Here is a 13,908-nt window from a genome sequence, read left to right as displayed (position 1 = left end):
TGTGATACCAACCACCTCCACCACGCTATAGTTGCATATAGCCTACTCTAGCTCCTGTCTCACAACTACACTAGTATCTATCACAAACGTTACGTCAACATCGTCTGTACAAGTATAATGTAAGGTATCGGTCGCCTAGACTACTGCGGTATCGTGTACTATATCACAGCTCCTGCTTGTTCCTGTACGGCATATTATTGTGTACTGTACTATATATAGTATCGCATGTGATACCAACCACCTCCACCACGCTATAGTTGCATATAGCCTACTCTAGCTCCTGTCTCACAACTACACTAGTATCTATCACAAACGTTACGTCAACATCGTCTGTAGTCTACTAGTATAATGTAAGGTATCGGTCGCCTAGACTACTGCGGTATCGTGGGCGTATTATCCATCTTGTACCTGTAAATATACCTTTTCAATAGGCTAATAATACAAATTTACATATCAAAGGACTTTTTTATCGATATGGTTCCGAAAAAAAGTAAAACTTTATGTCTTGATAACCAAGAACTGCTCTTCCTAGCCAATAAGTCCAGAGTATAAGATTGGGCATTCACGGAAATTACCAAGCCAAGAAACATGGCACTAAACATGCAGAGATAGTGTTCGAAAACCCATTTGTTCAAAAGTATTATTTTATAGCCCTGAATTCGGAGTAACGGCGATCTCGATTCGTTTTGTTTATATTATGAAAGCACAATTTTATAAAGAATTCTTGAGGACAAATCTTAGCTCTTAAAACCTTCTTATCCTTCACCTGTTTTACATAACGATATATATTTTTATGACTTATTCAAAACGTTTATCATATGCAAACGTAAATGTATTTTAAGCAAAAATATCAATTATCTCAAATCAAATCAGATTTTTATTGCCGGTACATTATAAAACGCATGGCAAAAGTCAAATTTTTATCTTTATAGGCTACATTTCTCACGGTGCTTGAACTGTTTATTTTCTGCGTTTGAAACTACTCATCTAATGCATTTGGAACTTGAGGACCGTATATAATTTATTGTTTTTGTATATACTTATTACGCTTATTACACTTATTACGCTAAGAAAGTGAAATTTCCTCTTAACTCTTGTTCAGAATATCCTACAGGCTAGAGCAAAGACAAAATTTCCAGAAAATTTAACTAAATTGTGAATAATCCATCGATGGCACTATTGATAAATAGTGATAGTGATAAATGCCGATAAACTAAAATTTACAACAACAAAATATAAATTATGCCACCAGAAAAACTTAAAGGAGAATTTGATTATCAACAAGAGGATTCATATTGTAATTGTATGAAAAATCATTAAATTTAGAATCAACTTAGGCTTAGCAATCTTCCTGATTTCTGTTTCTAACGAAGATAAAAGTAACTTTGCTTATAATGATCACAAGGAAATTAATGTAGCGTGTATTTTCGTAAAAGTGTACTTTTATAAATTATGAGCAAACGTGTAAAGTAAATCTTACCGTTTAGCAATTAGCCGATTTTAGTTTTGAAAATATCGTAGAGGACATTTAAATAGAATATATGCTATAAATTACAATAATACAGCTTTTACTGTTAGAATATGAATATGAATGTATTTAATTAAACTACACTTATATCCAGTAGGGTATTAATATGACTAAATACAAAGATAGATATTGGTCAAACACTGGATCCGTTCAGTGGCAATTCTTAACAATAACCATAATCAATCAGATAATATTCAGGGTGCGAGAGTCCGCTAGGAATATCTACAATATTTAGTAAATATACTGTGGCTGGCTTGCCGTGGAGAATCCATTAGAATTAACCATTGAAATTGAAATCACGAATATAAATTAGTGTATAGCATTTAGCTATTAGTACAAAAATGTTACTAAAATAGAGCAGGCCTATTTCTAAAAGACATTAGACCTCCTATATAATAGTTAATTAGTGTTTCATAATAAAATTCAGTATTCATTAATAAAAGGACTTTTCTTATGAACAACATTATTCAGTGTATCAAAATGCTTTTTTTTTGTCTTTAGTTGGTAAATAAATCCAATTTTGCTGAATTCTGGAATATAATAAAAATCAAAATATAAAGATTATAGCTTAAAAGTCTAATGCAGAAAATTTGTATGATCCTGATCTTACGGGTTTTCTCGGATTTCAAACATATTACTAGTACAAATAAAACTAAATAATCCAGTGTATTTAAAATTCTACATAGATTTATTTTACTACTTGATTAACACGAAACATTGAAAAATTAAATGTAGTAATTACTTTTCTAAGCTGAAAAGTTTTTAAACGCCTTAAATGACGTAAAAAATTATTCAGTACCATTTTAATTATACCTAAGCTAACGACTTAAAACCACCACGTAATATTTTTTTAATTACTTCAAACATTACAAAAATAGATGATTCCCACTACAGCTTCCCAAACCGACCCTGCAAATACAAGTAGTGTCTTGGACTATTATACGTAAGCTATAACACTGTAGGTATCTATCTAATAACTAACCTATCTTTTAATGAATAGGGATGAATGTTTATAAACTATACTGGTAAAGAAATTAAAAACAGTTCAAGTTAAAGATCCTATGCAAGGAATTTGTTTAACAAACTACATTTTTAGCGTCGCCTCTTGTGAATACATTTTTTGGCCTTATGAAAGTAAATAAATGTGCGATTATTTAAAGGTTAACAGTTGTTTCTTTTTTGTGTCCTCCGATGATTGTACGAATTGATATTATTTCTCAGACTTGACATTAAATGTCAAACAACATTGTAACGGTATTGGCTTAATTATTATAAATTGACTGAAACTTAAGTGTGGAATGTGGTTTCAAAACAGTGCCACAGACTGTAGTAGATCCATGACAATAACATTACATTAGTTTATTCAACGGACTGTAGTATTTTTCTGTCAACATTAACACGTTTCTATTCATGATTGAATACAGCAAACTAATACACTTAACCTAATAATACTAATAAACTTTTGACGTTTTAGACGATGATACTAAATTGAAATATGTACTTGTACGTTTGTTATTTCGGCGGAGGAAGAGCAACGAGCACCTACGGTCAAAGTATACGTTAATCCGATATAATTAAACCATTATTTAACCGTAACTAACCCGAGCTTGTTAAATAAACAGTTAGGGGAGTAGTTAAATACGCATTTGTATTCGATTGCCATGGCAACACATTTCAAGTAATAAATTATTGCGATTTTTCGACGGTAAAATGCTTTCATATTAATATCTACTCTACAAGCTAGGCTGTGCAATTAATATCATAAAACTGTTCTACATAAAACAAGCACTATATGTATTATTAATAATTGAAGAGTCTAAATTGAAATACTGGAAGAACTGTTTTGATATTCAAGATCATTCTGTAAATTAATAAATAGATTATTTTTGAAATACTGTTTAACATTTATGGATCTGTACAGGCGTACACATACCTTATGTTTAATTAGGACATTTTATTTATTTGTTTAAAACATTCATTTACATAAATCCTGCAGATGTAAATATGGAAAAAGTAAAAAATAAGGTCCCTCAGATACTTTGTAATAGTATGGCATATAAATATTATTACAACTATTGAGAAATAGTGTTCCTACCTTAGTTTGTCCAGTGTGAGGAGTGGCGGAGTTGAGGACGATAGCGTAGATCTCCACGTCGTACCAGTCAGGGCCAGCCTCCCTGTCCAGCACCTCGGCCGTGGAGACTATCCCTAGCCTAGGATCCACATCGAACAGTCGGTCGGCTTGACGTCCTCCCTCGCCCGTCACATTGGTCACATAGTATTCTATCTCCGCCTGAGCCTGGTCTCTCAGACTCGCCGTCACTGTCAACACACTGGTACCGGGAGGCTCGTTCTCGTACACACTACCGGCGGCCTCGTCATCTTCGAACACCGGCCCCGGGCCCGACCCCAGCGCGATCACGGTGATGTACGCGTCCGTGGACTTCCTGTCCGACTGGACCGCTTCGTCCGTCGCCTTCACGGAGATCTGGTACTTGGGCTCGGGGTCCGGGATGTAGCGTCGGAGAGTCACCACTCCCGTGCTGCGGTGGAGTCGAAACAAATCTGTGTTGCCGGTCACCAGGTCGTAGGTCACCAAGCCGTTCGTGCTGGAGTCCAGGTCTCTGGCGAACACGGTCATGACTTGCATGCCGTCGCGACCGTGGTAAGACGTTCTCTGTGGGGTAGGCAGGATTGCGGCGTTCATGGATACGAACATGGGAGCGTTGTCGTTGGCGTCCTCCACTATGACGGTGACAAGCTTCTCTGCCGACAGACGAGACGACTCCGGGAGAGCCTGATCCGTGGCGACCACCGTCAACCTGAAGGTGTCCACGGCTTCACGGTCGATCGGCAACTGCGTCAAGATGACTCCCGTCTTCGGATTGATCTGGAAGTGCAGGATGCCCGGATGTAGTGGATCCTCCGGTTCCTGTTTGGATATGGCGTAGGCTATCTTGCCGTTGATGCCCGAGTCCGGGTCCTCCGCGGTCACTGTCACTATCGGTGTGTTTATGGGGATGCACTCTCGGATCTGGCGCACGATCGCGGTGTTGGTGAACGCGGGGGGATTATCATTGCAATCTTCCACCGACACGGTGAACACGATCGCAGTTGAGAGTCTCGGATTTCCCCCGTCCGAGGCAGTTATGTTGAGGACATACGAACTGAGCTCTTCGTAATCCAGTGGCTTGTGGAGATAAAGAGTTCCGCTGGCCGGGTCGACGTGGAACGTGTCTTTCCTGTTGCCGGAGCTTATCGAAAACACCACCTCGCTGTTCACTCCCACGTCGGCGTCAGTAGCCTCGAACTGAATCAGTTTGGTACCCACAGTGGCATTTTCCAGGACCGATATCTTGGCCTCGGAGTGTGTGAAGATCGGTGCGTTGTCGTTTTCGTCCAGTATGTCCACCAGAACCGTAGTCGTGGCGCTCAGTCTGCCGGAGATGGCGGCGTCGTGTGCCACTACCGTCAGAGAGAAATGCGAGGTCGTCTCTCTGTCCAGGAACTTTGCGATGATCAGCTGTCCTGTGGCCTCGTCTACCGCGAACTTCCCCTCCTCGTTGCCTTCAGCGAGAGTGTAGAACACGTCTCCGTTGAGCCCCTCGTCAGCGTCCGTGGTGAACACTCTTAGCACTTGCGTGCCCACACTAGATCCCTCCGATATCTGAACTCTGTACGGCTGCCGCAGGAACTCGGGAGCGTTATCGTTCACGTCGGTCACATAAACATTGACTTTCACTTTATCTCTGTGCCTCGTTATTCCGTTGTCGCTAACAATGGCCTCAAGCGTGACGTAGCTCTGACCCGTCGTTTCCAGTAATTCCTCACGATCGAACACGTGGAGTGTCTTGATAAATCCGTTCTTGGGATCGATCGCGAAGTCCTGTTTACCGTTGGACAACGAGAAGGTCAGCTCGGCGTTGCGGCCGATGTCACTGTCGGTGGCAGCGACCTTACCGACAAACGAGTCGGGAGGCTCGTTCTCTCTTATGTGGAACGAAAACGTGGAGTTGGTGAATTCTGGCCGGTTGTCGTTTTCATCGATCACGTGAATCACCACAGGCACTACTGAACTTCTCGGTGGGTCACCTTTGTCACTAGCTGTCACAGTCAGCGAATAATAGTCTCTCTCTTCCCTGTCCAGAGGACTTTTCACGTACATGTATCCGTCAGGAAACACTCCGAACTTGTCCTCGGCATTTCCCTCCGTGATGGCGTACGACACCAGCCCGTTCACTCCGAGGTCGGCGTCTGACGCCGAGAGCACGAAGAATCTGTCGTTGACCGGAGTGGATTCTAGGAGCGAGGTCTCGTAGGACGTGTGGTCGAAGACGGGTGTATGGTCGTTGACGTCGTCCACGGTGACCACGATGACGTGCCGCGCGGACAACGGAGGCTGGCCGGAGTCGGTGGCCGTCACTTCCAGGCTCAAAGAGGTTCCCGGGTCGGCGCGGATCGGCTTGTTCAAGTATATCACACCTGTCGCTTCCACTATCCTGAACTGATCGTCCGGGTTGAAACTGAGGCTGTAGGTGACCCTGGAGTTGAGTCCGGCGTCTCTGTCTCTCGCACGGGCCAGGTAGACCTCTTGTCCCACCGCAGCGTTCTCTGCCAGTCTCGCCTCGTCCTTGTCCTTCGTGAACACCGGCTGGTTGTCGTTCTCGTCCAGAATACTGATGTTTACCGTCGTTTTACCGTAAGACAAGCCGGACCTGGCGGCCACTGTCAAGCTGTACACAGACATGAACTCTCGATCGATCCTATTGGCTGTCGTTATGACACCAGTTCTCTCGTCTATTCGAAAACTCTTGTTAGGATCGCCGTACACGATCGAGTATCTTTCAAGATTTTGTTGGAAATCTAATGATCTTATTTGCACTCTTCCCACTTCTCTGCCGATTGAAGGTTCTCTTTTGTCGTGATCTTCCGGTATTTGGAAATTATAACCTCCGAACGAATCGAATTCTATTGTTTCAATGTGGGTGTCTTTGATAATTTCAACAACTGCATCTTCAATAGCTTTCCTGTCACCACGGTCCTTAGCGGATATTTTCAATCTATAAAGCACTTTCTGTGAATTTATCAAACTCGCTTTCAGAGAAATAACACCAGTCCTGTCATCGATCTGAAACATTCCCTCACTACCACTTTCGATTCCGAAGCGAATGGCGGCATTTTCGCCTTCATCTTTATCGGTAGCCGTCACTCGCAGCAGGGAAGTCCCCACAGATGTATCCTCACTGACCTGAACAAAATACTGTAGAGGGTAAAACTCGGGACTATTATCATTGACATCTTGCACGGCGAGAAACACGGTAGCCGTTGACGATTGAGGAGGCGTGCCTTGGTCCTTCGCCACGACCCTAATTTCATAATGAGGTATCGCTTCCCGGTCCAATTTTGTTTTTATCGTCAACTGTCCCGTTAACTGGTCTAGGCCGAACATTCCTGGATACTTTTGTTGTACTTGTGACTGTAAACTGTATGTAACACTACCGTTAGTACCCTGGTCGTGGTCTGTAGCTGCTAACATCGCTACTAATGTATTGGGAGGCGTACTTTCGGACAAGCTCACATTAATTCTCTGTTGTGAAAACTGCGGCTTTTCGTCATTTTCGTCTAAAATAATTACTTTGAGCTGAGTGTACGCCCATTTCGGATTAGGTCCACCGTCTCTAGCCGATATCCTTAGTTCTACCGTACCTTGTACTTCTCTGTCCAGTGGGGCCTTGGTCGTTATCAGACCGGAATCTATATCCATCTCGAACCACTGATGATCGTTACCGGACACAAACGCGTAATAAACTTGTGCATTCACTCCAGTGTCCTCGTCTGTAGCCGTGATTCCCGCTACATAGGTACCTGGTGGCGCTAACTCACTCAAGATCGCAGAATATTCACTTTTCTCGAACACGGGCTCGTGATCGTTCACATCGTTGACGTGGATAATGAGGAACGATGTGGCCGTCCTCGGTGGAGATCCCTTATCAGTAGCCACTATCGTCAGGTTGTACTTGTTTATGTGTTCGCGATCTAGGACACCGTTCACTCGCACTATATCAAAACTGCCGCTGAATTCCAGTCTGAAGTGATTTCTCTCGTTACCGGACTTGATCTCCACCCTGGTCTCACCGTTGAGCCCCTCGTCCATGTCCACTACGGAGACGGCCGCCACAACGGAGCCGTTGGAGGCGTTCTCGTCGACTGTCGCGAACCCCGCGGTCGACGGGAAATAACGGAACTTGATGACCGGATCGTGATCGTTGGCGTCCACTAGGTTAACTGTCACATACGTCCTTCCGTCCTGCCTCGGAGACCCGTGGTCCCGCGCGAACACCGTGAACACACAACTCTTGGGACATCCTCCGCCCGGCTTGGCCTGTGATATCTGAGGGCAGTTCTGATGGGGACAGTCCAGTGGCTCCGATGTGGTTATCACACCCGTCTCCGGATCCACAGCGAACTTTCTTTCAGAATCGGATAAAAAGTACGTTATCTTCGAATTATCACCTATATCACTGTCGGAAGCCATGACTTTGACTACCACTGTACCTGGAGGAACACTTTCGTTCAGAGAGACTATGTAATCACTGTGATCGAATATCGGAGGGTTGTCGTTCACGTCTAGAATCGTGACATTCACTTGGAGGTACCCGAACCTAGGAGGACTCCCGCCGTCCCGCGCCGAGATGTTCAGTTGGTACAAAGCGCGGGTCTCCCTGTCCAGCTTGCCCGTCGTCTGCAGATGTAGATAAGACGTATCACCCCCGGGATTCACTGTCACCTCTAACCTGAATTTGTCGTCCTTGTTGCCCGCCACTATCCTGTAGTCGTCTGACACACCGTTCACTCCCACGTCTCTGTCAGTGGCCGCGTCCAGGAGTAGCCGTGTCCCGGCTGCCGAACTCTCGGAGAACGACACGACGATGCTCGGCTCCGGGAACTCCGGCGCGTTGTCGTTCACGTCGACCACCACTATTCTCACTTCGATGGGGTAGGTCGGCTGGCTGGACAACACCACCAGGTCGTATCTGTCGTTCGTCAGCGTCTCCCGGTCCAGCACCGCCGTCGTCCTGATCTCCCCGGTCGTCGCGTTCATGACGAACTCCCTCGGAGGCTCGTTGAACCTGTAGGTGAACCCTCTCTTGACGGGGATATTGCCCACCACAGTCCCTCTCGGTTGACCCTCCAGTATCTCCAGCTGCACCCGCGTGTCCACCGCCCTCGACTGCATCTGTGCCGTGGGCTCCTGGGCCGTCACCGACGCCACGACCACGAGTAGAGCCCACCACGGGCTCACGGACCAGCGCATGGTCACGCCGCGCACTCGCACACTCTGAACATCACCGTCCCGTCCGCGTCTAGCTCTCGAGCTGCACTGGCACTGACCGCAGTCCGCCGAGCCGCGGCCGCCCGGCCCCCCTCCCCGCCTCCCCACCGCTCCGGGCCCCCCGGCGGATTTTATGGCCGCAAATAGATGGGCCTAGGCTAGCGAGGTATTCAACATGGCGGCATCTTCGCTCTCTCTCCCACTCCCACATGCCCCCGCATCTCTCGCGCTCTCTCTCCCTCTCGGCCGAGCATACAGCCGAATTTATGCGTGCCGTTGTTGGCTTTTTTCTTCACTCCGGGTTCTTCTTGTCTGAAATAAAGGAATGTTAGGTTAGTGGTCGCCCCACGGAACTGACTAATTGCTAATTATACACAGTTTATAGTCACTTGATAATTGTTGGCTAACTTCGCACTACTCTACAGTGCTTATACTAACATTTATTGTACGGCTACAACATATCGTTAGAACGTACGTTACAATATAACTATTCCAGTTATCCCATAGTAACATTGGATCTATAATTATGAAAATGTATAAAATAATACTAACAGTTTTGTGACTAAAATTCCTGAAGTGTCAACAAAAAAAAGTTATAGTGCATAATTCTTCATTACAATGAACAAATTAAATCAAACATAAGAAATTTATATTTTAGATTTCCATTTCGAATTTATAAATAAGATAATCATTATCAAAATTGTAAGTAAACATACAATTTTGTTAAAGATAATATACCTTTGACTAATGAAAACATAAAAATGTCATTATTATTAATCCGAATCATTACTTGATTATTAATTTATATAAATTAATAACATTCAAGTTTTATTTTTTTCTTAATATAAACCAACGGTCTGATTGCCAGATGTTTTTAATTTAATAAGCAACTTTAAATATATTAGGAAATTTTGAAAATAAAATAAGCAAATAATTTGTATCTTATTTACATCGAAAGCAACAAAATAATAAACAAACTAAAATATTTAAAAGCATATGAATTTTGAAAGATAAAAATAAACGTATTTAATATATAACTTAATAGAACTTAAAATAAAGGATTGAGATAAAAGGGTTATGAGGACAATAGGACAATCATTGGCTAAATAATTTGTTCTTGTATAATATATTTAATCTATACATTGTTAAGAACACGGAGGTAAATTTAATCTAATCATTATATAAATTAATTTGGTTATTATTTTGTAATCGACGTTAAATTGTTCTCGTCTGAATTGGAAGGAGAATAAGTTGTGTAGTTTTAGTCTGTTACACATTATACGTGTTCAACAACAATATATGCGACATTACTACATGCTCATATAAAGCTATGATCAAGAAGTTCTGTTAATTCATTTGGTCCTGAAACCCTTAGTTCACAGAAAGACAATCCTGAGGTAAAAAAAGGTTATAGCAGCGTCACAAAAACTACAATTACCTAACATACGTAGCTTTCTACTTTTTCCGTTTAACTGTGAAAACCGATTGTATTAAAGACCACACAGTACAATTATTTTACCATATACACTAAACTTATTAAATTATTGTTCTAAATTTGATGGACGTTCCTTATCAACCAACAAAGAGGTGTAAAGTGAAGATTTGTATAATTTTTGTATAGCTTCAGACCAATAATTTGTGTTGACAGAATTAGATACGGATGACAAAAGTTATCTAATAATCAGTTGTAAAACAAATGTGACCACACAATTCGGAAACCGAGTTTCCGTATTAAAAACAATCACTATAGTACGTGACAAAATTGCCAGCAAATAATTTCAGACTGGAATTACAACAATTAATTAATGTTAATAGAATGCGTTACAACTTGTACAAAGTAGAACACCGGGTGAAAAAACTATGGCAATTTGCTAATAGGCACCTTGAATAACCTTTGAGAATTATTAACGAAATTGTAGTTTAAAACTGCACTGAGTGTTCTATATTTATATTTCGATTGCAATTTATTGAATATACTGTATATTGTGTCAACAGAGTCAACACCTTAAAGAATATTGATAATTAACTAATTGCTATTAACTTCCATTCTCGTGTTATTCTACAAGCTACATATCGCTAAGGCCTATTAGGTACTGGGAGAAGAACCAATCCCATATTAAATCTCGCTGATAAAGGTTTAAATCTTGATAAATGTTCTGGACCTAAAACTGACATCCCCATCCAGACGGCGAGGCAATGCCCTAATATACATTGGGGAGATCTGAATTTATCCCATTGATACCGTCTTGCTGTAAAGGCCAGGAAATTCCAAGCTTGTAGCAAGGATAGTATCACGCTTGTTTACCTCAGACTAAAGGTCGCTATGCATTCCTGGAGTCAGCAATGGTAATGGAGAGACATTCTCATCTCCGCACTTCAACCGAGGATGTCATCAAACATCCTCACCTGCCTGCAGATTTCTGCAGGTGTCTCTGCAGTACACTGCGAGGAATCCTGTCCTGCAACCCATCCTGCATCTCTCCACGAAGTTGTACAGTGAACTTTCCCGATACTACTTTGTGAAGTTTCAGCGGTAACTTTGTAATACTACTCTGCACTATGACAGGCGCTCAAGGAGGAAGATAGGTTACCGTTGGATACCCTATATCTCGTATTCAAAGGCCCTGTGCCAGTGGGCTGTCCAAACTATCAGTAATAAGCTTCATAAAAACCAGCTACTCTCCTTGTGAAACAGAAAATGAAATAGAAGCTTCCCACGTTCACCCGAAGTTAGTATACACTCATACTAAATTCAAGAGTAACTAGTTGTTACCTTTTTAGATTTTCAGCCAATCCGTGAAACACACGAAAACCGTATGATTGTTAAAAACTTTCCATTTGCAATCTTATGCCTCAACTTAGTTTTGAAAAAAACTGGACGATTCGTAAAAGCAATTATGTATAGATACGGGCGAGATATTGATACCTAACTTTTCAGAATATGACTCCGTTGCAGACTTACATATAGCAGAATAAAATAAATGCAAACATGTGCATTTGAAACTATTTACTAGTGTTTACGCAATGCATACATTGCCTAGATTTGTTTTGAGCGTAATTAGAGTAATGAGAATTGTAGTAATGAAATATATTTATAAATTTATAGTTTTGATTCTAAATATTAAATTAGATAGTTGCACTACAACTAGAGTTCTAATTGTTATGTTAATTTGGTAAACGCCCCAAATAATTTTCGCGACCACAACCTTACAAAGATTTTATTACATTTGTTGCAACATCACCATCAGTGTCTTGAAGCTCATGACACTTGGTTTTTAAAACGTTTGGCTTTTCGAATGTTAATACAGTAACACAGAACAAGTTGAGCAAATAGAAATATCTGCCAAACGTCCATCACCTACAGGAGTTACGCCCCACATCTCGGTAACCACGTAAACAGTAACTAAAGACAATTCTATAGAAGACAGTACCTGCAGAACAACGCAAACGTGTAAATAAAGAGTAAGAAGTTGAGCAAATAGAAATATCTGCCAAACGTCCATCACCTACAGGAGTTACGCCCCACATCTCGGTAACCACGTAAACAGACAATTCTATAGAAGACAGTACCTGCAGAACAACGCAAACGTGTAAATAAAAAGTAAGAAGTTGAGCAAATAGAAATATCTGCCAAACGTCCATCACCTACAGGAGTTACGCCCCACATCTCGGTAACCACGTAAAACAGTAACTAAAGACAATTCTATAGAAGACAGTACCTGCAGAACAACGCAAACGTGTAAATAAAGAGTAAGAAGTTGAGCAAATAGAAATATCTGCCAAACGTCCATCACCTACAGGAGTTACGCCCCACATCTCGGTAACCACGTAAACAGTAATTAAAGACAATTCTATAGAAGACAGTACCTGCAGAACAACGCAAACGTGTAAATAAAAAGTAAGAAGTTGAGCAAATAGAAATATCTGCCAAACGTCCATCACCTACAGGAGTTACGCCCCACATCTCGGTAACCACGTAAACAGTAACTAAAGACAATTCTATAGAAGACAGTACCTGCAGAACAACGCAAACGTGTAAATAAAGAGTAAGAAGTTGAGCAAATAGAAATATCTGCCAAACGTCCATCACCTACAGGAGTTACGCCCCACATCTCGGTAACCACGTAAACAGTAATTAAAGACAATTCTATAGAAGACAGTACCTGCAGAACAACGCAAACGTGTAAATAAAAAGTAAGAAGTTGAGCAAATAGAAATATCTGCCAAACGTCCATCACCTACAGGAGTTACGCCCCACATCTCGGTAACCACGTAAACAGTAACTAAAGACAATTCTATAGAAGACAGTACCTGCAGAACAACGCAAACGTGTAAAGAAGTTGAGCAAATAGAAATACCTGCCAAACGTCCATCACCTACAGGAGTTACGCCCCACATCTCGGTAACCACGTAAACAGTAACTAAAGACAATTCTATAGAAGACAGTACCTGCAGAACAACGCAAACGTGTAAATAAAGAGTAAGAAGTTGAGCAAATATAAATACCTGCCAAACGTCCATCACCTACAGGAGTTACGCCCCACATCTCGGTAACCACGTAAACAGTAACTAAAGACAATTCTATAGAAGACAGTACCTGCAGAACAACGCAAACGTGTAAATAAAGAGTAAGAAGTTTAGCAAATAGAAATATCTGCCAAACGTCCATCACCTACAGGAGTTATGCCCTACATCTCGGTAACCACGTAAACAGTAACTAAAGACAATTCTATAGAAGACAGTACCTGCAGAACAACGCAAACGTGTAAATAAAGAGTAAGAAGTTGAGCAACTAGAAATATCTGCCAAACGTCCCTCACCTACAGGAGTTACGCCCCACATCTTGGTAACCACGTAAACAGTAACTAAAGACAATTCTATAGAAGACAGTACCTGCAGAACAACGCAAACGTGTAAATAAAGAGTAAGTAGATTTAAAAAATGATATTTTTATCGAAAGTGTTAGAGCGTGAAAACATTTTAGTCGTAAACAATTTTCCTCCTTTCAGCCCACCCTCCCTCCGCTTTGTCCATCAAACGTCCCCGA

The 13,908-nt window shown here is 41.8% G+C and overlaps 1 protein-coding gene across 1 annotated transcript in view; it reads right to left on the bottom strand.

Annotated features, from left to right (window-relative positions):
• LOC124356560 (cadherin-related tumor suppressor) overlaps window positions 1-13,908 on the bottom strand; it is a 428,185-nt gene that overhangs the window by 337,802 nt on the left and 76,475 nt on the right. Inside the window, 1 exon segment of the mRNA XM_046807631.1 lies at window positions 3,624-9,173. Within this exon segment, the coding sequence (XP_046663587.1) occupies window positions 3,624-8,843 (5,220 nt within the window). The 5' untranslated portion in view covers window positions 8,844-9,173.

Source organism: Homalodisca vitripennis, chromosome 3, assembly GCF_021130785.1.
Source record: "Homalodisca vitripennis isolate AUS2020 chromosome 3, UT_GWSS_2.1, whole genome shotgun sequence".
In the NCBI taxonomy this organism is placed as follows: domain Eukaryota; kingdom Metazoa; phylum Arthropoda; class Insecta; order Hemiptera; family Cicadellidae; genus Homalodisca; species Homalodisca vitripennis.
This window is presented reverse-complemented; position numbering and strand designations above follow the sequence as displayed.